Genomic DNA, 27,400 nt, shown 5'->3' with positions numbered 1-27,400 from the left:
ACCACAGTTTTTACACTGGTCGCATAATTTTATTTTGTGCATTTATCCGTCCCACCCTAAAGGCCGGTCCGTGAAAATATTTTCTGACATTAAACCAGTCCATGGCCCAAAAAAGGTTGAGGACCACTGGGCTATATGACTAATTGATTTTTTTTTTTTTTTGGTCAGATATTTGAGCTTACCCATTAAACAAGGGTAAGTTCCTTTATATAAATACACAATGTTAAATAGAGAACAGAGGGAAAGGGGATGATAGGATGGGATAAACATGAAGGGAAGTGGGGAGGGCGCTATGGGAAGGGGGGGCAAAGGAGATGTTGAGGGGAATATGGGGGTGGGGGGATGCATTTGGGGAGACACTAGAATCTATGTAAACACAATAAATTAAAATCAATAAAAAAAAAAGGTCACATATTTTTAATCAGGCACATAGATTAACAATCACTGATTTTTTTCCCCTTCATTGTTTTCACTGTGATAATCCAAAATATTAGGAGGCATAAGAAAGTCGAAAGAACCTTGCTGTTGTCCTAAAACAACCGGATTTGATGTCTTTGGAAGGATTCAAGAAGGATTTGTGATAATGCACACTTATCCATAACCAGTGACCAGGGGCTGACACGCCCATGATGGTCTGTGTTCTAGGACTGTGATTACATATTTCTTCATGTCACCTCCACACACAGTCACAGAGTGTGGGATTGAGTTATGCAGCAGTGGATGGGGGTCAAGATGGGAAGCCTTCAGCTAATCCTCCTCTGGACTTCAGGACAAAGAGCTTCATAATGCACTCAGCTCATCTGCTTTAATAAGTAATTTACATTAGTCAAGAGAATCATAGCCTAGTATGAGAACAGAGCAATTTTTTCCTATTAATAATCAGGTGAAATGCAATCATTTATCCATATACCGTGGAAAACTTCACTGTGGAGGGAGGGTTATAAATAAGCTCAATCATTAGATATATTTCAATTTAATACTAGTCAATGACAATTAAAAATACTAATAACTAAATTTATCTTGGGAGATTCTTCTGCATTAAGTAGGGGGAAAGTCCTTGTAATTATCTAAGCAGGAAAAACTAACAGCATTTTATATTCATGTGTACAGACACAACAAATGATTGGTTATGAGACATCTGTGCCACGTTCAACCTGCCAGTGAACAAGCTACTTCACTCCTGTTTACTTTCATTCAGCTGTAAAAGAGGGATAATTTTAACACATCATAGAATTGTTCTCAGGCTTACGTGAGATACTGAACATAAAAAACTTGGCATGCAATTACCCTCTAATAAACAGCCAATAAATGCTTCAAGTACATAAAAGACTTACCAAGCCCTGTGGTAAACAACTAATAAATGCTCCTTAATTATTATTATTTATCTTATAAATTTTTATACAGAGTTTTGGCATATGCATTATACAAGCAGCATTGGACAAACCTGAGAGAAAATTATTCCTTTATATGCACAGCCTCAGAAAATAAGCCATGCATGTAAAAAGTTATACTTTTTTAACTACTAAACATTATTCTAAGTGCTTTACCTGTTTAATTGTCATAACAACCCTAGAAGGAATACTTAATTTGAGTAAAAAAACACCAATTCCAAAGAGTTAAATAATGTCACAAGCTAATAAGAGGTAGACTGTGCTTTATGATTCAGTATGGTAACTCGGGAAGTATTATGTGCAAGAATACAGTGATGTTAATGAAGTAGAGGTTTCTTACTACAGGAAAAAGAGGCAAAAATAAAAAATAAAGTGTAAAAGAATCCTATGTATTTCAGCTTCAATGGAAGCTATTCATAATTTGAAGGCTTTAAAGAAGTGAACCAATGTGGATACAAATGGATGCTTATTTGGAAATGATCATGGTAGCATTTAACATCAGATTCAATGCATTAGAACTGTTAAAAATGTTAATTAATTTTAGGTGATGTTAAATCACATGTAACTAGCTAATCTTGGAAAATCATAGTGAAGAACAGTCTTGGTTTCTGAGTCTGTATCTAAGGCATTACTTGTGCCCAGTGATTCTGGCTTCCCCAGCAAGCCAAAATAGTGGTAAAATCCACTATTTCTTGAGATGTATAAGCATAGGTCATCCATCTTCCACTTAATTTTAAACAAAAATGATGAGTTAAGAAAAAAGTAAGCATGAAAAACAAGTGTTCACGCAAGCTTACTTTGAGGGCAAATGCTCTCTTCAGGGGTTTGAGCTTCCCAGGGATCTCCCTATCTCCCTCCCTTCTTCTCTTCCTACCAACTGGGAACCTGTCAACATGACAGGCATCTCTATCACCTTACACTCAATGGGCTCACTCACGTCCAAGTTCTAGAAATCCTATTCCAAGAAAAGATGTGCCAAGTTTACAAACACATGAGCCACAGAGAATTGGTGGAAAGACAAGTGATTGCAGTACAACTGTGGAACCACACAAATCTCAGGACAAGCAGGAGTGAGTGTAGAAGGCTGTGAAGCAGTTCTAGACATAAACACATCATGGGGTTTTAGAGATGTCATCTTTTACAAACAAATTTTAAACCACAGGACGGCTTGTAAATGTTGGGTGGAGACGAGCAGGTTTAAACTTCTCTACCTCTTAAGCTGAACAAGACAAAGAAATACATTTTGCTTAAGTATACCCAAACCAAAGATTAGAATTGGGAACCATGTGTCTACCTTAATATATTCTAAGGAATAGCACTAAGCACTAAGGTAGAAGACTTTGATGTAAAAGCACTTGGATATATAGTGTTTTCTGGCAATGCTTAACAAAATCAACAAATATTACTTTGTTTATCTTAACAATAACCCAACTTAATACATATACTTACCCACCACCAGAGTAGAAAACTGGTGTCTACAATAAGTGTCACTTTCTTATTATGGTAAATAAAGAACTTGGTAAAGCAACTGTATTTGGAGCATGGCAAAAAGAAAGAAATTGGTAGATGATGTCAAGGAGATAGGATAGCTTATTATAGGATATTCTTCCTAAATGCAATGGGAAGTCTATGTATTTCTGATCCAAGTGAATGATGTAATTGGATTTTTGTTGAGTCATGAGACCAAGATATCAGAAGAGAATATATATGTTTTCATGTGAGATTGTGAATTCTATTTTAGTGATGTTAACTTTTTGATGGCTGTTAAAGATAAAAATTGAATTATCATGTAGGCAGTTGAATATATGTTTATAAAAATTTAAAGGTAAAGAACAAGGGAAGATCCATACATAGCTCTGAGATTGAGGTCACGTTGTAGAGAAGATAATAATAAAAATACTGGAAGGGCAAAATGGAGGCAAAACCAATGAGTACAGTGCATCGAATACCGAGTGAGTTTCTCAAGAAAGAAGAGTTCAACTAATCTGAACTTTCATGAGGATAGAGAAACAACCATTTTTGGATTTGGCAAGACTTCATAGGAAACTTTCAGAGAGGAGGTGGGGGGAATGTCTAACTTACAAATATTTGAGAAAAGAAATGAGACAGTAGGAACAGGAGTCTTAGGAATACATTTTTGAAATTTTCTATAAAAAGGAGTCATAAATTAAGAAAGCACCTTGGGAAACTCACAGCTTTCTTGGGAAAAAAATTTATCTGTTTTATTTTTTTTGTGGGAGATAATTAAGCATTAATTATATCTCAAAGCATTAGATCAGCAACATCTTAAAATAAAATGCCATGTTAGGTAAATAGGCAGAGCATAGAGCAGTGGTTCTCAACCTTTCTAATGCCGTGACCCCGCAATACAGTTCCTCATGTTGCAGTGACCCCAAACCAAAAAATAATTTTGGTAGCTACTTCATAACTATAATTTTGCTACAGTTATGATTCAGAATGTAAATACCTGATATGCATTATGTATTTTCTGATGGCTTTAGGCGACCCTGCCGGGGTCGTGACCCACAAGTTGAGAACCGCTGGCATAGAGAAACTATTTTATATGATGCTACAATGGTGGACATGTCAATATACACTTGTCAAAATCCATAGAAGATACAATACTGAGAGTGAACCCTAATTTAAACAACAGACTTCAGATGCTAATTGTCCACGTATGTTCAATGCTTGCAATAATTGTAAAACTCTGGCTTCAGATGTCCAAGTTTGGAGACGGTGTATGTGTGTGAAGAGACAGAGTTTATGGGACTTCTCTGTGCTTTCTGCTCAATTTTGCTGTGAACCAAAAATGGCTCCAAAAATAATGATTATTAATTTTTAAAACAAAATGCCAAGGTATATAACACACTGACTGTTAGATTAAAAAAATAAATATCAGTTCTTTCTAAGAAGTGAACAATTCGCCTCCAAAAAATTCTAAGATAATTGGCCTCATAAATCCTCACTTGGGGACATTGACAGATAGTGCCTTCCATACTTATTTTACAACTAGTTATAGAGCTACCAGATGAAGAATTTTTTTGTTTACTGTTATAATTTAGTCATATGCCATTCTGGTTCATGAACTTACAGAATTTATAAGACTTGTGTCTAAAAATGTAAATGGCTATCACATTATTTAAACTAGTGTTCATTAAAAAGTAATTCTCAGTTGAATGATAACTGATTCATGGAGTCCAAAGTATGATAACTTGAAATAGCTGTCATTCTTTGTAGGGAAAAATTTTAAGTATCTTATATGGTAAAGATTTCCTTATAGTTATCATCTTAATGAAGGAGGGACTAAAGTAACATGTACCATAGTAATGTGTGTCATTTACAGAAATAAACTTCTCAATAAAAAGAAAAAACATAAAAAATGCATGGTATATGGACAAATGATTGCATAACCTGATTATTAATACAAAAACATTGCTCTGTTCTCTTACACTATGTTTCTCTTGACTAATGTAAATTACTTATTAAAGTAGATGAGCTGAGTGCATTATGAAGCTCTTTGTCCTGAAGTCCAGAGGAGGATTAGCTGAGGGCTTCCCATTTTGACCCCATCCACTGCTGCATAACTCAATTCCACACTCTGTGACTGTGTGTGGAGGTGACATGAAGAAATATGTAATCACAATCCTTGAACACAGACCATCATGGGCGTGTCAGCACCCTGGTCACTGGTTATGGATAAGTGTGCACTATCACAAATCCTTCCAAAGACATCAAATCCGGTTGTTTTTAGACAACAGCAAAGTTCTTTCGACTTTCTTATGCTTCCTAATATTTTGGATTATCACAGTGAAAACAATGAAGGGGAAAAAAAAATCAATGACTCTTAATATATGTTTCTGATTAAAAATAGATGACCTCTTTAACATTGTGTGTCTGTACAAAGGAATTGACCCTTGTCAGATGGTAAAAATATATCAGTTAGTTGTATTAGCTGATTCTTGTATATCTCCAGGTATATCGCCAGTAAAAATATACTGCTCAAAAAAATTAGGAGATATTTTATAGCTTCATATTCATTTTGAAATATCCCCTAATTTTTTTGAGCAGTATAGATCTCCCTGTTCACTGTGAAAAAAAATTTTTTTAATGAGTACTGGGGAGCACTGACAATACAGACAAAGTAAAGTTCATGATTAGCAAAATTAATAAACTTCTCAAAAGTTAAAAAAAAAATAGCACCTAACAGCCCTGTCCAGGTAGCTCAGTTGGTTAGACACTTTGTCCTGACATACAGAGGTTGCAGGTTTGATCCCCAGTCAGGATATATAAAAGAATCGGCCAATGATGGCATGTGTGAGTGGAACAACAATTCAATGTTTCTTTCTGTGTGTGTGTATCTCCCTTCCTCTCTCTATAAAAATAAAAATAAGTGGCAATTGATAGAAATCTCAATAAAATAAAAACCCATTTTTAGCATTCTTTCTGGTGGTAGGCTCTAGAGAGAAATTGGACTCCACTGTAGAAAGTATTTTAGTATCCTAAAAAGAATGAGGCATATAGAAATAGCACAGTGATTTGCGTAAGTAAGAAAGACAGATGCAGTTAGCTCAGGCAGGTTTTTCAAGTATTTTCATAAGCGGGTTCTTTGTTCATTGTGTCACAGAGAGGCATGACAGCAGTGACTTTCTCTGCTACACCCTCCCATAGGTGCAGAGACAGCTGTGACACAGAAAGAAAAATGATTGTGAAACAAGGCAGAAGCAAAAGCCATTGGTTAACAAGAGGGCCGTGTGTTGTGGGAAGACAAGAGAAGAGTATAGGTTATACTTTGTGCCATGAGCCAGTCAGGATGGGCCTGTGATTCTTACGTGATATGAGTTTGTCGAAGCTGAAACAAAGATGAGGGGGGTGCAGGAAATTGTGTGTGTGACTGTCTGCTTCCATTATTGGCCCTGAATTGTTTCAGGGTTGTCTTGAGTGGACAAACAAGCTTCCTTTTGACCTCAGACATTTTAGGGTTCAAAAAACAAAGTAATTAACTCAGTCATGAGATTAGCCAATGGCATGAGACACGTGGTGGGTCCCAGCACACTGAGGGCATATAAAAGGCCCTCTCCAGGGAGATGCATCCAGACTGAAGTCACCTACACCCCTTCTCTACCCAAGGACAACCCCAATAACCAGCACCATGTGTGGCTACTATGGAAACTACTATGGAGGCTGTGGCTACGGAGGCTGTGGCTACGGAGGCTGTGGCTACAGAGGCTGTGGCTATGGAGGCCTGGGCTGTGGCTCCTGCTATGGCTGTGGCTTCCGCAGACTGGGCTGTGGCTACGGCTGTGGCTATGGCTGTGGCTATGGATACGGCTCCCGCTCTCTCTGTGGCTGTGGCTATGGCTGTGGCCTGGGCTATGGCTCTGGCTTTGGCTGCTACTAGAAGATGCGGGGGAGAATTCTATCTCCCACATACATAACATCCTACGCCTTATGTCACCATACAAGCCTGGGTTAACCCTTCCAGCACTGACTTCTGATGTGATTTGCTGATTACCTGTCATCTGGTTGCCCCTATCTGGATCTAATCCTTTAGATACTATTCCCACACTTTGCCTCTTGGAGAGCAGAATGTGATCTTCACCACTGAACCCCCCTGTCTTCTTGAACCAGACTGAAGCAGTGCCTGGTGCTGCCTGGGTACTTGTAATGCATCATTCTGTTTCCCAGTGTTCTTAATAAACTTGGTGAACCTGAAGTAAAAATCTTGGTTCTCTTTCTCTTTATTATATATAATACAGTTTATATTATGTTTTTTAGGTTTTATCATATGCTCAATATTAGGAAGGTGGCAATGCCTGTGTATGACATACATTCTGCTGATGTTCCTACTTCAGTTGCTCTGCCAGTTCTAGGTTTGTGACTTTTGAGAAGCATTCTAATGTTTGTAAATTTCCTCCTTTGTTGGAAGGGATCATGTTTTAGCTGTTGAGGTTTTCAGACTAAGATCTCATTTGTTAATTAGCTTAATTAACTATGGCTTAGCCCAAAGCAGGGGTCCCCAAACTTTTTACACAGGGGGCCAGTTCACTGTCCCTCAGACCACTGGAGGGCCAGACTATAAAAAAAAAAAAACTATGAACAAATCCCTATGCACACTGCACAGATCTTATTTTAAAGTAAAAAAAACAAAACGGGAACAAATACAATATTTAAAATAAAGAACAAGTAAATTTAAATCAACCAACTGACCAGTATTTCAATGGGAACTATGCTCCTCTCACTGACCACCAATGAAAGAGGTGCCCCTTCTGGAAGTGCAGCGGGGGCCGGATAAATGGCCTCAGGGGGCTGCATGTGGCCCGTGGGCTGTAGTTTGGGGACCCCTTGCCCAAAGTAAATGTTCTGCTTATTTCTCACCCCACAATCATCTGTGAAGTCTATATTGCTCTAAATCTTTTCTTACGTCTTTTAATATTACATACAGAAGAGTATATTCTTTCAATATGCAATTTTGTGATATGGAAAATGTGTAGTTAGCGTTGTCATATAATCACCATAGCCAAGTTCAAAATGGTGGCATCGCACTCTCTGGAAATTCCTCAGGGTTTTTTGAACCTCTCTTTAGCCTCTTCTTTCCCAATCCCTCAATGCTGGAAATAGCTGATTGCTCTATATTAGCATAGTTTTGCTTTTACAAGAGTTTATATTGTGTTGGGAGCCCCCAAGACCATTCCTGCTTTGAGAGGTTTGCCAGAAGGAGTCAGAGGGCTCAGCATGTAATTGTGCTCATGGCTAAGATACATTTTAGCAAAGTAGTGAGGATACACAACTAGATCAAGGTAGAGAGACTCAGGCAGCTTCTGGAGGTGTCCTTGTGTAAGTACTTCATGCTTTCTCCCTCAGAGCTCACTGTTCCCTCAGCAACAACAGTAAGGCATTCTGTGTGAAAATTCTGCCTCAAGCAGCCCCTGGAATCTCAAAGCCTGAGTCAGGAAGACACCAGCAAAATCCCAGACTCATAAAAAAAAGGATGTTTTTAGCAAAAACCATGCTGTTTGTACACTTAGGATCAGCGAGCCAGTCACCTTATCAATGAGGAAGTAGCAAGAACATTTCTGACCCCTTGTTCACCTTTTAATAATTGTAGGGTCTGTAATGATGGCTCTTTTTTTTTTTCCTACTCTTGAGAAAATATGTCTTCTCTTTTTATTCTTTTTTAGTCTTCCTAGAGGTTTACCCACTTAACTGAACTTTTCATGGAATCGCCCTTTGTTTTCATTTCTCTTTATTTTAAATATTATACTGACTGGAGCCATTATCTTTATTATTTCCTTCCTTCTTTTTTTGGTTCTTCTTTCCTCAAAATTTTGAAAGACACTTCTATTACTGGTCTGGAAACTTTCTCCTTTTACAATACAGTATTGGCTGCCATAAGTTTCCCTTTAATCAGTCCTTTATTTGCATCTCACAAATTTGAAAGGTTTTTGGAATGTATTTATTTGCATTCAGTTCAAAATATTTTCATTTCCCTAGAAATTCTTGTTTAGACACACATGAGCATGAGCACAAACACACACACACACACACACACTTAAAGGTAAAATAATGTTCTTCTAATGTATAGATGAGTCTGATTTTAGCCAACTTGACAATCTCTGTCTTTAATTGAGTATTAACGCATTCATGTGTTGTTTAGTTTCTGATATGGCCTGAAGTACCATTGAAAGACTATATAATCCATAGAGCAAAAATATAGAGATCTATATCATCACGAGGAAAACTAATATTCCCACCCCTCCCCCTTTTTTTTTACCAGAGAAGAAACTGAGGTTTACAAAGGTTACAGAATTTCCTGGACTTACAAATTTAGAAATAAGTATAGCAAAAAAAAAAGAGAGAGAGAGAGAGAGAAATATAGAGGAAAAGATTTCCCAAATAAAATTATTGTTACCTATTAACAGATCAAAAAATGAGGGCCAAAGCTGCATAATTAATGAAATGAAATTAAATAAGGTTCTCCTCTAGATTTATTAGAAAATTAAGTTTATTATAAAGACAGAAAAGCAAATTTAGCATAAAATTACAAACATAGGAGCTATTTCTATGTCATCTTGATGTTAACAGGAACATGAACTCAGAGGATGAATTTTAGGTCCATTCTTCCAGATACCAGGTGGTGTCAGATCCAGCTATCAGCCATAGCAAGTCGTACCAGAGGTGTGCAGTGCTCTTCTATTAAATGTCACAGCTGGTGGGGCATTGAACAGAACTGGGGAATCATTAAGTGAAGATGCAGAGAGTGAGAGTTCTCATGGTATCCTCAATAGCAGTAGCCAAAGCCAGGGCCAGAGCCACAGCCACAGAGAGAGCGGGAGCTGTATCCATAGCCACAGCCATCGCCATGGCCCAGTCTGTGGAAGGCATAGCCACAGCAGGAGCCACAGCCCAGACCTCTGTAGACATGACCTCTGTAGATACGGCCCCCATAGTAATTTTTGTAGTAGCCACACATGGTGCCAGTTGTTGAGGTTGTCCCTGGGTAGAGAAGGGGTGTAGTTGACTTCAGTCTGGATGCATCTCTCTTCAGAGGGCCTTTCATCTGCCCTCAGTGTGGATGGACCGCCACGTGAGCTCACGTCAGTGGCTCATTTGCAGGACCACTTGAGTAACTGTTGACTCCTGGGTTCCAGCCTGGCTTCACAGGCAAAGAGGAAATCTGCTTTGTGGAGCCACCTTTGACCAGTTAATGGACCATGAATGAGAATCAATTGTCTCATCCTAAAAGTCTTACCTAAGGGATCTTTAAATAACCACTTTAACCGATCTTTATGACAAGAGATAGCATTTTTATTGAGAAACCTGGACCTGCAGCAGACAAACAATTTAAACTTATTTATTAATATTTACCACATCAAGAATTCTACCTTAACCTTGAGCTTCTCCATTTATCTCTTCCTGCTCCAAACCATTATGTTTCTTTAGGGATGCTCTCATTTTCATGGGAGAAATGGTTCACTACTCAAAGCCAAATGGTTACCACTCAGCCTCATGAGGCTTTCAGTAAAAAGCAGAATTTCAATTCTAAAATCCTAGGCCCTAGAAAACCGAATTTTTCTTTCTCATTCATGTGATTAGCTCATGAATTTCTAAACTTTATTTTCAAAATTTGAAATATTATTTAAGAAATACATTAAAAATATTTTTCTATGTAAAATAATAATGTTGGCAGAGCTACCTTTTCATGGAACTTACTAATTTTCCTTAAGAAACAAAACTAGCTCTTGGTAAAATGTCCCACACTGTGAGAAATACAAGAAACATATTATTATAATTTTTGCTTTAACAAAGCTCATAGTTGAATTTAGTAATTAGGTAAAATAGTACTCTAAACTCTTATATTCCTAGAAAAGTTGATTCCTAAGAGTTTGTACAGATTAATACAGGGGGGGGGGAATATGGGTTTACAGTAATGAGTATATGAAACACAGTTTATTACTGTATTATTTATTAATCATTGTATTATTTTCCACATGAACAACTGTAAATTTACTTTTGCCCCATCCTGTAGATAAAAATAAAACTTGTGTCACTCTATGTTTGTACATGTTCAATCTTAGTTTTTCTTTTGGAAAACCATCCTAATTTTCTTTTCCATTAACTCTATGCTGTTTGGAAGCATATTTTAAATTTATATTCACTTATCGCCACCACTTCTTGTGTGAACTAATGTGTAGTACAGGAGTGTTCGTGGGTTGTATTCTCGTGTGTGTGTGTGTGTGTGTGTGTGTGTGTGTGTGTGTGTGTGTGTGTGTTTAGCTGCTGCTCTTCCATTGAGTGGGGCTGAGGGAACTTCCGGGCATTAGGTCCTCACAGATTCAGAGGCAAAGCCCTCATTCTGAATATCACAAAGGCTTGTGTTGGAGGCCACCATCACGACTGAAAGGATCCATACCGAAGAGAAAAGCCAAGAGATCAACAAAAATCTCCTATGAGAATTCTGAGTCTGACTTGCTGACATGCCTACAAAAAGTTAGGACCTAGAAAACATGCAGTGTTTTTAGGATTCCTTGACAAGAAATAAAATCTTACTAAGGCAGAAGATGGAACGAATCTGAGTGAGAACGTTAATTAACATGTAAACAAAATCTCTTAGAAAAATGACTGGCTCTACCTGCCACACTACTCAGTCTCCCTTGAGACTAAGGGAGAGCTCCAACCCATCAAACTAAAATTAGAAAATCTAAGTATTATTCTTTAAAGTTGTCGATGTATGAGACATTTGCATCTGAAAACACATAAGTCCTGATAGAACATATTTTACGTCTCATCCTGGATATGCATAAGTCATTAATCTTTAAGGATACAACTGTAGGAAAGTAACTAGCTATTCAAAATAAGCAGATCATAAGATGACTCAGAATGAGACTAATTTTTCAAATAATGCTATTACAAGGGAGGGAGAACATTTCAACACAGTTAAAAAAATTTTAGAGTTCACTAATATTTAAGAACCATGGAATTTATAAAAGAGTATAACAGGTGTACATGCACATGGCCAATTCTGGAAACAGGAAATATATATATTTGTGATGAAAGAGTTGATTCCCAAATGCATCTATTCACTAAAGACAGAAAAGTATTAATATGAGGTGAGATGAGGGTCCATTTCAGAAACTTTTCTAGAATTTGGACTAAAAGTGTAATAAGAAAAGTTACACAAAGTTTTAAGGATCATGCAGAAAAGATTTTAGCTTACTAATACACAAAGAGGAGCAGGAATGTTTTAATAAAAGACATTTTAAGAGAGGAGGCACTAAAACATAAATTAGATCTTCACATATAATTAGTTAAATAACAGGCATTAATAACGAAAGGATGCTAATATCTAGATCCCCCTGGGAGTTTCTTTGCTTTTCTAAAATAAATATTAGTTATACAGGAAACACACGGTTTTATATTTATATGGAATGAGATAAATCCCACATAGTTATAAGACCTGGCACTTGAATAAGTTACATCATCTCTTCCATTTTTGTCATTGTAAAATGGGGATCATGTTACCACATTTTATGGCTGTTTTGAAGACCATGTAAGATAAGGCACATCAGGGACTTTGCACAGTAATTGCCATGTGCTAAATACTAATAAATGCTACTTAATTATCACTGTTATTAGAGTTTGACATAAGAGTTCCATGATGAGCACCATGAAGGTAAACAGAGAATTTTCTTCTCTACAAAGAAGGAGAACATAAATCATGCAATTAACAGTAAACAATGACACATATAAAGCATGTACTAAATTCTAAGCATCTTATCAGTGCTTCACATATTTTAACACATTTACTTCTCATTAAAACCTAGAATTGAGGTCTTAATATTATGTACGAATGCCAGGTCAAAGAGGTTAAACAATTTGCCTAATATCATAGGCTGCTATGGACAGAAGCTACATGTCACACAGTGCAATGTATTCATATCCACTTCCTGGCTGATGAGACAGCCTGGGAGTTGCTGGCCCTACTACAATGGTAATGGATCATTTACAATAGGAATCCATAAATGTAGATGGATATAAATAAATAAACAATTATGTGAAAAGGAAAACTTCCTTGCAGCAGAATACCAGATGATGTATTTTTTAAAATGATAAAAATACAAAAACTCACCATTTAGAAACATCATCATAATAAATCAGGCTAGAAAGAAAATAAATGTTAAGGCTGGGTATGGGTAGATGTTGGGATATGAATGGATAAATGGTGATGGAGGAGACTCGACATGGGGTGCTGAACACACAACGCAGTGTACAGACGAGGTATTGTAGAGTTGTGCACCTGAAACCTGTATTATTTCATTGACCAATGTCACCCCAATAAATTCAATACAAAGTGAAAACACAAACAAATAAAGGAACATTTATATAGTCACAAAACACGACTACCTAAATATTTCTTAATTGTTAAGAAAAAGTATAAATGTAACTTTTGGTTAGAGAAATTGTACTCACCATATTGATCAAGTGCCCAAAGTTATCACCAGAAGGAATGGAACATATCATCCTCAGGTCCCTACCATGAGCACACAAAAAAGAGCTAACATTGTCACTTATTATATTTTCTTGACAAAATGTATAGCCTTGTTATAATCAGAAAGAAATATTAGATAAGTCCAAACTGAAGAGGATTCTAAACAAGATTTCCTGCAATCTACAGAATACATTAAAGTCAGGGAAGTGATCCAACAACCATTGCCTAGCCCTGGATTATAAGGTTTTCTCAGAAGAGCAGTATTGGGGCAGTTGATCTGGGAATGAATATTGTGAAGGAGGAGGAGCAAGCAGACAGGTTGGAGAAAAAAGTTGTGTTGGGTGCAAGCTCAGTGGAGGCTCCAGGAAACCATATGGAAGACGGTTGTCCGTATGGAATTGGGATGTCCCAACAACATTATGGGGGCTGGGACTAGGAGGTGTGTCCTTTATCCTTACACTGCCCACCACTGGAGACAGGTGCAGGGAATGGGCACAACCTGGTACGAGGGGGGCTCTACAGCAGAATGATTTCTCTAGGTGGCTCCCAGCTGAGGGCACTCTGCCTGCAACACCCTCAGCCCCCGTGGAAAACACCCTCAGCCCCTGTGAGAAATGTCTCCCTCGCTGAGGCAGAAACTGGGGGATGTCACCATATTCAACAGAGTCTAGTTTATGAAAAAACCCAGAAGATTGGCACAAAAGACAAGTGCACAACACTGATATAAACTTACACATGGTAGTGGTGATCCAGTCATCCAGTCCCAGAATTAACATCAAGTCCTCAAATAGCTCACTAATCACATCCTACTCTCAGTGATACAGTTTTTTTACATGGGTATATCTGTGTTCTTTGACTTCATTCTAGAACAGGGGTCCCCAAACTACGGCCCACGGGCCACATACGGCCCCCTGAGGCCATTTATCTGGCCCCCGATGCACTTCCGGAAGGGGCACCTCTTTCATTGGTGGTCAATGAAAGGAGCACATTGACCATCTCATTAGCCAAAAGCAAGCCCATAGTTCCCATTGAAATACTGGTCAGTTTCTTGATTTAAATTTATTGTTTTTTATTTTAAATATTGTATTTGTTCCCGTTTTGTTTTTTTTACTTTAAAATAAGATATGTGCAGTGTGCATAGGGATTTGTTCATAGTTTTTCTTATAGTCCAGCCCTCCAAAGGTCTGACGGACAGTGAACTGGCCCCCTGTGTAAAATGTTTGGGGACCCCTGTTCTAGAATATATGTCTACTCACTGTTTGATGACGCTTTATAATTCCTTAATGTTGGGCATATTTGATGATCTTAATTGTGTCTTAAAAATATTAATTCCTAAAACATATAAGTGATATAATTAATGAAACAGATTATGGGATATTCTAGTAAATAATTGTCTTTGAATGTTAACATGTAAAAATGTGTTAACATCATAAAATAATAAGAGGCTGGGGAATTGCTCTAGCTTTTATGAAATGCTGGATTACCAGAGGTAATAAATTGCAGAGAGTGATAATTCCCACTCGCTGAATTCTACATAAAAAATAAAGAACAATCAGAAATTTCTGAACATGAGCTATGAATTAGAAAACAGTATAGTATGAAAACTATGTATTTTTCTAATGATAACGGTATGGCAGTTACTTGGAGAACATCTTTATTCATTTAATAATAGTGTCATAATGTCTACACCATATTTTTCAATGTTCCAACAATAATGTGTGTGTGTGTGTGTGTGTGTGTGTGTGTGTGTGTGTGTGTGAGTGATGGGGTACAGTGGTGTAGGCTGGGGTGGGTGGAGATAAAGGGAGAGGAAACAAAACTGGCCGAATAGTAACACTTGTCAAGTCTGGTCGGGTAGTATGAAGTGTCCACTACATGGTTGTCTTGACTTCATGGCGGGTTTGACATATTTCAAAATTAAATTCTAGGAGAAGTAAATTTATATCTAGAAGAATACTGTTTTTGGAGTACTAAAATCTGCAACGAGTCATTTTTTAAGGCCTACATTTAAGTGATTCTTATTTGAAAGAGTAAAAAACTATAGTTGATAGTGGAGTCTAAAGTTTTCACTAAGAAAAGAAAAACAACTGTGAAACAGGGTAGAGTGTTAAAAGATCTGGTGTTTTCCGGTTTAGGGTGGAGCAGTTCCTAATTTAAAGATTTTAAGATGTGAACAAGCCAATGTGAGTACAAACAAGAGAAATGTTTGGGGCTGTTAGTGTGGGCAAACCTTCAACTTACATGTGTTAGAGTGGCTAAAAATGTCAAACAATTCTTCTTACATTAAGATGTGTAAGGGACTGATCTTGAGAAATTATAATCAGCAAAAATATTTTCTTGTGAATTTATCATTATCAAATTTGAGTCAATATCTAATTTTTTTGTTTTCAAGTCTTACACCACGTAGGCAAAATAGTTCTAAAAATTTATTTCTAGAGGTAGACAAATTTAATTTTCTGACAATGTTACATGGAAAATTATATGCTTTATGAGAAAAGTAAGTAGAAGAGACAAGCCTTCATAAAAGATTGATTTTAAAGGAAACAAGTTATTTCTTCTGGGTGATGATCTTCAAGGGATCCTAGCTCCTTCCTGTGGCTTCATTTGTTTACTACCTTCAGCCAATCAAAATGACTTGGGACATGTCCATTTTCTTAGTCTAAAACACTACTTAATCTCACTCATTGCCAACCCAGGACCTAGAAATACCGTATCAAGAGAGGATAACTGCTAAGTTTACAGATACATTAGTCACAGGATATTAGTAAAAGAGCAAATAATTTACTCTACAACTGTGATAAAGCACAAATTATAGGACAGAAACGTAAGGACAGAATGCCAGCAAATAACTCTCAATTTAAATAAGTTATAAAGGTGTCACTTCAAAAATTTTACTTCAAGGCACATATAAGTTAGGTGGAGGTGGAGTGGCTTAAGCCTTTCTGTCTCTTATTTGGGCAAATATCAGAAACACTTTTTGTTCAGATATGCCCCCAGAAAGATTAAAACTAAAAGGTTATATGTCAACTTTCATACCTTCACAAAAATTTCACACAGATGAAGGTTTTGATGTTAAAGCACTTAGAGTAAATAGTATGTCCAGGTAATACTTAACTGAATTGACAAATATGCATTACCTCTCCAATCCGAAAAATAGACCCTCATAACATACGTCATCACAGCTTCACCAGAGTAGAAGAATGAGGTCACAAATTATCACTTTCCTAATGTCACAAAGATTTGGTAGGACAACTGAAGTGCAAATATTAAAGGAAGTTATTCCCTAATAAGGCAATTGTTTCCTTAATTCAATCAGGAGGCTATAAAGCCACAACGACAAACACTGGACTTGAAATAAAAGTAAACCAGGTTTATTTATCACTTCACATTGAACAGGCTTATTAGGAAAAAATAGAAATGAGTCCTGCATGGAAGTCAAGTCAGGATCTGTGACAGCATCACTCCCATGAGAGACCACACAGGATTCTCAGGATGTATTTGACATGACTTCACTTTCCATGAGTCAAACACAGAAAAAAAAAATAAGTGGGTGTTTCAGATCCAAAGAGCACTGGAAGGCGAGTTGTCATCAAGGCTCAGAGCACACAGCTTTCAGAGGGTGGATCCTGAAGTCCAGGTGTAGAGGATGAGTCACCCATGGTGTCCTCAGTAGTAGTAGCCACGGCCATATCCATAGCCACAGCCACAGCCACAGAGAGAGCGGGAGCCGTATCCATAGCCACAGCCGTAGCCACAGCCCAGTCTGCGGAAGCCACAGCCATAGCAGGAGCCACAGCCCAGGCCTCCGTAGCCACAGCCTCCGTAGCCATAGCCTCCGTAGCCACAGCCTCCACAGCCATAGCCTCCGTAGCCACAGCCTCCATAGTAGTTTCCGTAGTAGCCACACATGGTGCTGGTTGTTGGGGTTGTCCTTGGGTGAAGAAGGAGTGTAGGTGACTTAAGTCTGGGCCCTTGTCCTTGCAGAGGGCCTTTTATATGCCCTCAGTGTGTGGGACTCACCACATGTCTCATGCCATTGGCTAATCTCATGACTGAGCTAATTAGTGTGTTGTTCCTCAACCATCACACAGCCTCAGAGGTATTCAGGAGGCTGTGGTGCTGTTCCTCTCAGTTTGGGCTCCTCTGATCCCACTGAGAGCTCTCATGAGAGAGACACTTACACCCCCACAGGCACACGGTCCTCCCAGTGAGACGTTCCTCTACCTCCTGCCGCCATCTTTATATCAGGAGGGAAAACACTGTGATCTCAGTCTTGTTTCCTCTTGGCTGCAGTTGGTTTCACTGACTTTCTCACATTTTATACAGATAACACTCCTATTGATTCATGAATCTTTCTTCTCTTGATCCAAGTTAATTATTTTCAGGGATTCAAGTTCTTTTCTATACTGATACCATAATGTGTCTTTCATCCTCATCATGCTGGTAATAATCCAACTAATTAAAATTTTCGAACAACCAAGTCTGAGAAAAATGCTTATACTTTTCTACTCATAAAAATGACTCTAATTCTCCTTTATGTTTAATTTCTACTGAAGGATTGAAATACAGAAGTTATTCCTCAGATTACATGTTGCTGTCATTTTCCTCTAAATTATATGTAGTTATACAAATTAGCTAGTATTCCCATTAATACTGGAATTATAATAAGTAACTATCCAATAAGCTTAATAGCATATATTTATGTCTATCAACATATTAGGTCTCTTTTTTTTTTTTATCAAGATACCCAATCATCATTCTCTGGAACCTGTCACACTGAATTCTCCACACAGCTCAGCATTGTTACTGCATTTTTCCCAGTTTTTATAATACTCTCTCCCATTGAGAGGCACTGGAAAAGTGAGAATAGTTTCAAAGTAGAGATATAAAAAAATACACTTTTGTGTCTTTATGAGAATGTATGTAGAGAGGTAACATTCTTTACTCATTCAAGTTTAACCTATCAGATTTCTGTTATTCTAATATTTCTGAGTCAAAATATTTTTATATATCATTCATAACCTTAGGTAGATACAGAGAGTACAAGATATTGCATAGACCCTGTATTTTAGTCAACTGTCCTCTGAAGGTTACAAGAAGGAAGATCAATTTTTAAATTTCTTAATTTATCTGTCTTGATAAGTACATCTAATGACAACCAAATCTTAGACTGCTATGTAACAGCATAACCTTTTTGAGTGAAATTCTTTGAGTTTCCAATAATTTGTAAAAATATTATTTGATCTTCTGTTACTATTATATGATTGAATGCTTCCCATCTTAACCATTTCATTTGAAAAAATGTCTAAATTCATTTTTCATTAAAGGTAATCTGTTTTGCACACCTGCAACATTTTCATGTGTACTTATTCATATAGATTGTGTGTGTCTTTGCATTTGAGATTGTCTACCCTTTCCTTTGGTTATCTATAGTTGATAATTTAGCTGTGTGGTTGAATAATCATGTTCAATCCGTGCTTTTGTGGTGTTTTCATGAGCACTTCCAAGGGCTACAATTATCTATATTTGATTATCTAATCAAAGCCTCATCATTGGTATGTACAAAGTTTGACTAAAGACATCAGCCAAGTATTACTCCTCTTCTTACTCCTTCATTCTATTTTTTTAGTATTCCATTCTTTCTTGATACTAGGTATTTAAATGTGCTTTCTACCAGAGGTAAATTATTCTCCTAAAATTTATATGATCGCTCCTTCTTTTCAGTCATTGAAAATATGTTCTTGATGCCCTGGCCAGGTTGCTCAGTGGTAGAGCATTGGCCTGGTGTGGGAATATCCTGGGTTTGATTCCAGATCAGTGCACACAGAAGTGACCATCTGTTTTTCCACCCCTCCCCTTTTCACTCTCTCTCACTCTGTCTCTCTTCCCCTTCCCACAGCGATGGCTTGATTGGTTTGAGCAAGTTGGCCTCAGGCACTGAGGATGGCTTCCTGGACTCTGCCTCAGGTGCTAAAAAAAATAGCTCAGTTGCTCAGCAACAGAGCAACATCCCTGCCACCTAGTGGGTTTGCCCAGGTGGATCCCAGTCGAGGCACATGTGGGACACTGTCTCCCTGCCTTTCCTCCTCTCACTAAAAAAGAAAATAAAAAGAAAATAAGTTCTTGAACTCATCGTATGCTATGTAACTTCACAGATGGCTTGCCTCTCTAGCACTCACACATTGTCACAAGAAGATAGAGAATTTGAGGTCTGTTTCAGTGAAACTTTTAGAGGGTCAGTGTCTGCTTGCCTTTTGGAAAGAGACTTGTTATTTTGCATACCAAGGTAGTGTCTTGGGTAGAGTGCAATCATGCCAACAGGAGGCTGCAAAGTAGATCTCTAATCCTGGGAGTCAGGATAATGTTCAGGAAGCTCTCTATAATAAACTATTTTAATTCACTTCATTTATTATTAATAATAATGTCAACAATGATAAAATATAAGTCAATTATATCTATTAATATCTTAGTAAGAATTTTAGAATTTGGGGTACCTAACACTAACAAGGGGTTCATACAATATTACTTTCTGAATAGAGATTCAAGTACAAAGTTGGCTAAAATCTTAACCTTCACCTAAATGCTAGTTTTCTTGAAGTTTAGCGAAGAGAATTTTTAGAAATGTCTTCTTCCATAAGATGAAGACAGACAGCTCATGGAACTATGTATGATTTCAATTTTTAAAAGTTATTGGCTCTTTGTTTAGCCTAGTATATGATCTTTTTTGGACATCATTGTATGTGGTTTCTTGAGAGAAATTTGTGTTCTCTTGTAGTTAGTTAAATGCTTCCTATAAGTGTGTTAGGTTTAATTGGTTTATAGTGTTCCTCGAGTCTATTTATATTATGATGTATATAGTTGTTCTATCCATTTTTCAAAGTGGGATTGTAAAGCTTCCAACTCTGATCATCTGGACATTGCAACAATGTCCTTTCAGTTCTGACCATTTTTGATTTGTGTATTTTGGTGTTCAGTCATTAAGTACAAATTGATTTTAAATTGTCATATCTTTCTGATAGATTGCCCTTTTAATCATTATAAAATGTCTATAACTCTTTAATTTTTTTGTTTTATAGTCAATTTAGTTTGATATTGTTTTATCCTTTTTAGCTTTCTAGTAGTTGCTGTTTTCATTACATATTTTTAAGTAGAAATATATATATATAACTATTTTCCTTTTAATATGTTTCAAGAGACTTTGATATTGAAATGTTTTCATAATTGCTACTTCAAAATCTGTACCAGATAATTAGAACATCTGATTATCTTAGTGTTAGGGTGCGTTAATTATATTTTCTGCATCTTTGTTTCTTGGTATGATTGAAATTTTGTGTGTCAGAAACATTTTGGTCTTATTTAAATTTTTTACACAGGTAGTCACCTTGTTTAGGTTTACCACATGGGTCTTGTGGACTATTATTCATAATTTTCAGAGTTGGTTCATGTCCCTTTGGTTTATTTGGTTTATCTAGTGTCACTGCTTGTCCTATGGCCCTGCCATTGCTGCCTGAAATGTATAAGGAAGTTTTCAGCCCACTTGCTGTGTGTTTTTTGGTGGAGTTGTATCACAGTAACACCCCCTATCACCCTCACTGCCAAGATGTCTCTTGGAGGGAGCAGAAGAGTCTCTGTATGAGGATGGAGCCTTTTTGGACTGAGGAATAACTCTATTCAGTAACATGTGGATTAAATACAAATCACATGGGAAATTAGAAAGTATCCTGAGCTGATTAATAAAGAAACAACACATTTTAAGTGTCAGTGTTAGAAAAAAAATTACATTTAAAAAATGAATACTATAAGTTACATTATAAAGTTGGAAAGAAAGAGAAAATTTAAATATAAAATAAGAATAATGTAGAAAAAAAGAACCAGAGTGGTATCAATTCAATAGAAAATGACAAATAATAAAGAAAATCAATATTATACAAAGTTGGTACTTTGATCACATCAATCAACTTGATAAATTCTAAACAAATCAATCAAGAATATAAGCAAGTAGAAATGATAATATAAAAATGAAAGAATCAATATGTTTGAAGATCATATAGGAACCAAAAAGAAGAAGTGGATTTTCTGAAAACAATTCTGTCAATAAATTCTACAACACAGCTAAAATAGAATTTTTTTAAAATATATAAATTACCACTCCAGTAAATCTGAATAGCATATATCTAATAAAGAAAGTAAATTTATAATTAAAAATACCTTTCTAGAAAGAAAATTCTAGGTCAAATGTCTCAGTGATAATTCTATACAGAATTCTGATGGATATCTTAAGAAAATGGTAGTAGCCTAGGTATTTGAATCCCAATATTTTTATCCAAATAAATAAACTGAATAAGGAATATATTATGCTTGAGAGTATTTTCTATATGTACCAATATCTTATTTATATTTCTATCTCCATATTTATATTGATATCTACATCTGTAACTGTATCAATAAGACATAAATACAAATACACTAATAATGCACTACTCTAATATAACACTCTTAGAACAAACAGATCAAGTAGAACAAATAGAGAGAACACCTATACAACAGAATAAAGTGGCTCTCATAGATATATATATGATATATATGATATATATATGATATATATGTGATATATATATTATATACGATATATATGATATATATATGATATAGATATATATACACTGAGAGAAGAAAGTAAACTTTCTATACAAGATTCCACAAAAGTACAAAAAGATTGATCATATATTAAGTCACAAAGAATAAAATTATTAAAAACAGAGAACAGAAAATCCCCTTGGCCTGAAAAGTAAAACTTTGATTAAAGACCTCTCAGATAAGAAAAAATATATACTATCAGATTATAAAAAGTCTAAATATAAAGATATGATAGGTAATAAAAAATAAATAGTAACAAAAACAGTTCTTAACAGAAGCTATGAGAAAAGTCAAGCAGTAAGTAGAAAAAAGTTTGTAGTACTAAATATTTGTGTTAGTAAAAGTAAAAGAAATGACATGAATAACCTACTATCCTACTTAAGAAGAACTTTATAAAGAATAACTAAACAAGCTAAAGACAGTGCAAGGAAGGAAATAACTGAGAAGCAGAAATTAATGAAGTAGAGACTAGAAAGAAATAGATTTTAAAAATGACTCAAATTACCAGAAATTAGATGAGGAAAAGTCAAAAGTCATACAAAATATATCTGATTTTAGATTTTAAAAAAATAATTCAAAATGCTATTATTTGAAAGCATCAACATTTATAAATCATTTGCTAATTTGATCAAGAAACAAAGGGAGGCCCTGGCCGGTTGGCTCAGCGGTAGAGCATCGACCTGGCGTGCAGGGGACCCGGGTTTGATTCCTGGCCAGGGCACATAGGAGAAGCGCCCATTTGCTTCTCCACCCCCCTTCCCTCCTTCCTCTCTGTCTCTCTCTTCCCCTCCTGCAGCCAAGGCTCCATTGGAGCAAAGATGGCCCGGGTGCTGGGGATGGCTCCTTGGCCTCTGCCCCAGGCGCTAGAGTGGCTCTGGTTGCAGCAGAGCGACGCCCCGGAGGGGCAGAGCATCGCCCCCTGGTGGGCAGAGCGTCGCCCCTGGTGGGCGTGCCGGGTGGATCCCGGTCGGGCGCATGCGGGAGTCTGTCTGACTGTCTCTCCCCGTTTCCAGCTTCAGAAAAGAAAAGAAAAAAAAAGAAACAAAGGGATAAAGCATATACAACATTAGAAATAATGAGAGAAATAAACATAAATACAAGAAGCTTAAAATTATATGAATCTACTTTGCAGATCTTTATGGATATAAATTTAAAAGCTTACATGAAATGAATACAGATGACCAAAACAGACACTACTACATTTAGGAATATAGAGACTAACTTTCTTAGAACACACAGAAAATTATTAAGGGAATACCCCACAAAATAATTCCAATGCAAATAATTCCCACAGAAATTCCACCGCTGCTTTAGACAAGATAATGTGATTGTGCTATAAACAGCCCAGAGCACAGCAAACCAAGTCCAGTGTTCTAGTTCCTGAGAGCAGGGATGCACAGTATTGAATTGGTGGCAGCCAATAAGGTGCTGCCAGGATTACTATATCTGGATGTGAGGGTGCTTTGTGCTCTCTTCTCAAGTATTGCTACGACTTGTGACTATTTCTAACAGAAAGAATATGACATATAATGAAATAGATAGGATCATGTGTTTGTATGTGTGTGTGTGTATGTATGATTATGTCACATTTGCACGGGACTGTAGCATCTGTCCTCCTGGAGTCTCTCTTCTTCCCTTCTTGGCTTTGGGAGAACAAGCCACCATGCCTGGGAACCCACATGGCAAGACACAAGGCAGATAGCTTCCAGAAGATATTTGAGCCTTCAGCATGTTGCCTTGTCAGGGCCTCCAGCCGATAGTCAGTGCTGAGCCCCACGGTTGTACCCTAAATTCTGCCAACTATGTAAACTTGGGGGCAGAGCCTTCCTCAGCTGAGACTCAGATGAGACCACAAACCTGACCTTGGTTACTGCATCATGAGACCCTGAACTTTGTTTATGCCAAAAATGCTGCTTTTATCTAATTATTATGACCCACCATGCAAGCCAAATAGTTTTATCATCTATTACTACCTTAGGAAATAATACATTGTAAATATGTTCTTAGGTTTTTTCCTTCATAAAATATTTTTAAGAAAGAACTAGCAGTAGAAGATATGACAACATTCATTTCTATTAAGAGATCCATGAATGTGAAAATTGGGGAAGTTATTATCTTTCTTTGTTCTCATGAACCACACAATGTTCAATTTAATTTATAAAGAATATCACCTTTAGTGTTGAGAATTACTCAGCATAACAAATATTATTCCCTCAGCATCAGATAAGGAAACTGAGGTTACAAAATATGTTACTTTCTTTTTTCTTTTTTTTTATTTAGAAAATGAAATTTAACAGGGTGACATTGATCAACAAGAGTATATAGATTTTGGGTAAACATCTTCACATCATTTGGACAGTCAGTTATGTTGTATACCCATTACCCAAAGTCAAATCATCCTCTGTCACCTTATATTTGTTCCTCTTTATACCCTACCCCCAATCCCCTCCCTTCCTCCTCATCTTCCACCCCTTGGTAACCACTGTACTCTTATCTATGTGCATGAGTCCTTTCTTGCCGAGTATTACCAAGCATGTCAGTCAGACACTTGAGACATCCAAACACTGAAGTAAATACCAGGGTTGCTGTTTGGATTAAACGAGTTTATTAGGTTTCAGACAAGCCCCAGCCTGAATGTCATCAAGGCAGTTCCTATGACATTGGATCCCAGGGAATCAGAACTGTGGGGTCTCAGGTGGATTTCACCTTCTCCCGCTCTAATGAGGTGAATGCAGGGCATATGTAGTTTAGATTGAAGGTCAATACAGAGCTGCTAGACTTTCACAAGCAGGATAGCTGTCACCCAGTGACAGACACAGGACATGTGGGGTTCCAGATTGGGGAGTCCTACAGTCAGGTGCAGAGAATGAGTCTTCCATGGTGTCCTCAGTAGTAGTAGCCACGGCCATATCCATAGCCAAGGCCACATCCACTGCCATAGCCATAGCCAGAGCCATAACCACAGCCATAGCCAGAGCCGTAGCCACAGCCATAGCCAGAGCCATAGCCAGAGCCATAGCCGGAGCCATAGCCACAGCCTCCGTAGCCACAGCCTCCATAGCCACGGCCCCCATAGTAATTTCCGTAGTAGCCACACATCTTGCTGGTTGTTGAGGTTGTTCTTTGGTAGAGAAGGAGTGTAGGTGACTTCAGTCTGGACACTTCTTCTAACAGAGGGCCTTTTATATGCCCTCAGTGTGGGTGGACCCACCACACGAGCTCATATCATTGGCTAATTTATGACTGATAATTAATGTGTTGTTTCAAGACTAGAGCATCACCCTGAAGGCATTAAAGAAGGCTTACTTTAACCATTGAGGACTTTTAATAGGTGGTACAGTCACACCTACCAAACTATCTCTTATAACCAGTGTTCATTTTAATATTCTATAACCAGGTATCACATTAGCAGGGAGTATTTTAATAAAATATAGTTCCTCTATATTTTAACCAGCTCTCCCTCAAATATCAGAGATGTGAAGACACAAATTCTTTAATGTTACTGATTTCATTTACTTTGATGAGAAATTAAAATTTTAAAAACAGGATTTTAATACCATAAAAAAATAAAAATATTTTTATTCATTCAAAATGTTTTCTTTCTATGTATGTGTCTTTGTAGGTATATTCTTGTAAACAAATATGCAAACATATTACCTCCTTTTCTATTAAATGCATTTAATGCTATATATTATAATGACTGCTGAAATAAAATCTCACAAATTCTGGTATGTTTTAAAACTGTCATTGTAATTCTTTTAAAATTTTACTTTAACTTTTTTTGTGCTTCATATTTGATCTATAAGATTTTGGGTAAAATTTCCAGCTAACTATGTGTTCTTTATGTCTAATTTAATATCACTAGAGAGAGATCTAAGATGACAGTGGAGTATGTGGATGCTATACTCATGTCCTCCCAGGACCAAACTGAAACTACAACTTAAATATAAAACAATCAACCTGAAGACTAACTGAAGGCTAAATTAAGGTACGTCGAAACCAAGGATTCACAGAAGAAACCACATCATGACTGATAGAAATGGCAGAGTTCAAAAAAGTCTGACTCTGCTCCTACACTTGACAACTAATATCTCAGAGGGATATCTCATCTTCAAAGGTTCCTCCTGAGAACTGTTCTACAATACTTAAACCCTAATCGTATTTCCGTAGCCTTGATCACATAACATCTGGTTGTGAAAATCAGTGGGGATTCTATCTGCCAGGGAAAGGTGGCTAGATAAACCAATGCCCTCTTTAAAGGCCAACACACAAATGTTATCGGCATTGGTGGAGGGACAATGGAGCAGACTAGAGTCATGTGAGGAGAGTCAGGGGTTTGTGGCTCTGGGGAAAGAGCTGAAGGGACAGCTGTCAGAACCCCTGTGCTGAGTCCCTTTGCCATACTGCTGATACCATCTTTCATTGGTGGAGCACTCCCCCCCCCCAAACAGCATCAGCCAGGGAATGCAATAGTCCAACATCTAGACTCCCTCCCATTCCACTTTGTGGAGCTTAGCCCCTGCTGAGGAGTACATACAGAGGGTATTTTTTAGTGATTGAGCCTAACAAGCATCCAGCAGTTGGAGGCAGGTGTTGGCAGAACTTGGGGTGTCTTGGAACTTTTGCTGACCAGTCCCCATGCCTGATGCTGGTAAAAGTTGGTTTTTATGCACAACTTATTCCTTCTACCATGCACCCAGGCCCAACAGAGTTACCAGTAGATCACTTTCAGCTCCCACAGGATGACAAAGGCATGTCACAGTCAGCATCTGACATAGGCCTGCACCGGAGTTCTTTCCAAAAGGCCCAGAACCAACATACCCAGTGGAGAGATTCAGACAGTATCAGAGCAGGGTCCAATTAGCTTCACAAGCAGCTTATCCAGTGGGAGAGCTTGGTAGGCACCAAACCTAGTTGAAGCAAATTCTGCTTCCTGTAATCAGCACCTGCACAGCAGTTTGTATGCTGTAGTCAGGGCCGATCCTCACAGTCAGCCAGCTTGAGGGTTGAGCCCATACACAAACAGTCCAATAGCAATCAAGATTCAATCACAACAGGAGAATCCACATCACCCCAAAAGGGAACATTCCTGGAGCACCCAGCTTAGGTGATCAAGGAGGTTTCACCACTGGGACCCATAAGACACCTATTAAATAAGGTCTCCCCATGAGAACTGGGAGACATGCCAGTTCTATCTAATACACAGAAACAAATGCAAAGAGGCAGCCAAAATGAGAAGACAAAGAAATAGGTCCCAAATGAAAGAACAGGAGAAGTCTATCAGATAGTGTTCAAAGTAATGGTTATGGAAATGCTCAAAGAACTTAGAACTACAACAGCATGAAAAAGACATAGAAGGCATAGAAAAGAACCAGTCAGATATGAA

General features: G+C 37.4%; 2 protein-coding genes across 2 annotated transcripts; one reads left to right on the top strand and one right to left on the bottom strand.

Annotated features, from left to right (window-relative positions):
- Window positions 1-6,540: 6,540 nt before the first annotated feature.
- LOC136391852 (keratin-associated protein 6-1-like) lies at window positions 6,541-6,789 on the top strand. The gene has a single exon (XM_066363734.1). It carries the CDS (start codon window positions 6,541-6,543, stop codon window positions 6,787-6,789), a length of 249 nt encoding a protein of 82 aa, XP_066219831.1.
- Window positions 6,790-16,782: 9,993 nt separating this feature from the next.
- On the bottom strand, window positions 16,783-17,614 carry LOC136391851 (keratin-associated protein 6-1-like). The gene is made up of 2 exons (XM_066363732.1): window positions 17,602-17,614; window positions 16,783-17,354 (listed from the first exon to the last, which is right to left on the bottom strand). Exons 1-2 carry the CDS (start codon window positions 17,612-17,614, stop codon window positions 17,044-17,046), a joined length of 324 nt encoding a protein of 107 aa, XP_066219829.1. The 3' UTR covers window positions 16,783-17,043.
- Between the last annotated feature and the right edge of the window lie 9,786 nt (window positions 17,615-27,400).

Source organism: Saccopteryx leptura, chromosome 2 (genome assembly GCF_036850995.1).
Source record: "Saccopteryx leptura isolate mSacLep1 chromosome 2, mSacLep1_pri_phased_curated, whole genome shotgun sequence".
NCBI lineage: Eukaryota > Metazoa > Chordata > Mammalia > Chiroptera > Emballonuridae > Saccopteryx > Saccopteryx leptura.
Note: the sequence above shows the minus strand (reverse complement) of the source record. Positions and strands in the feature narration are given on the sequence as shown.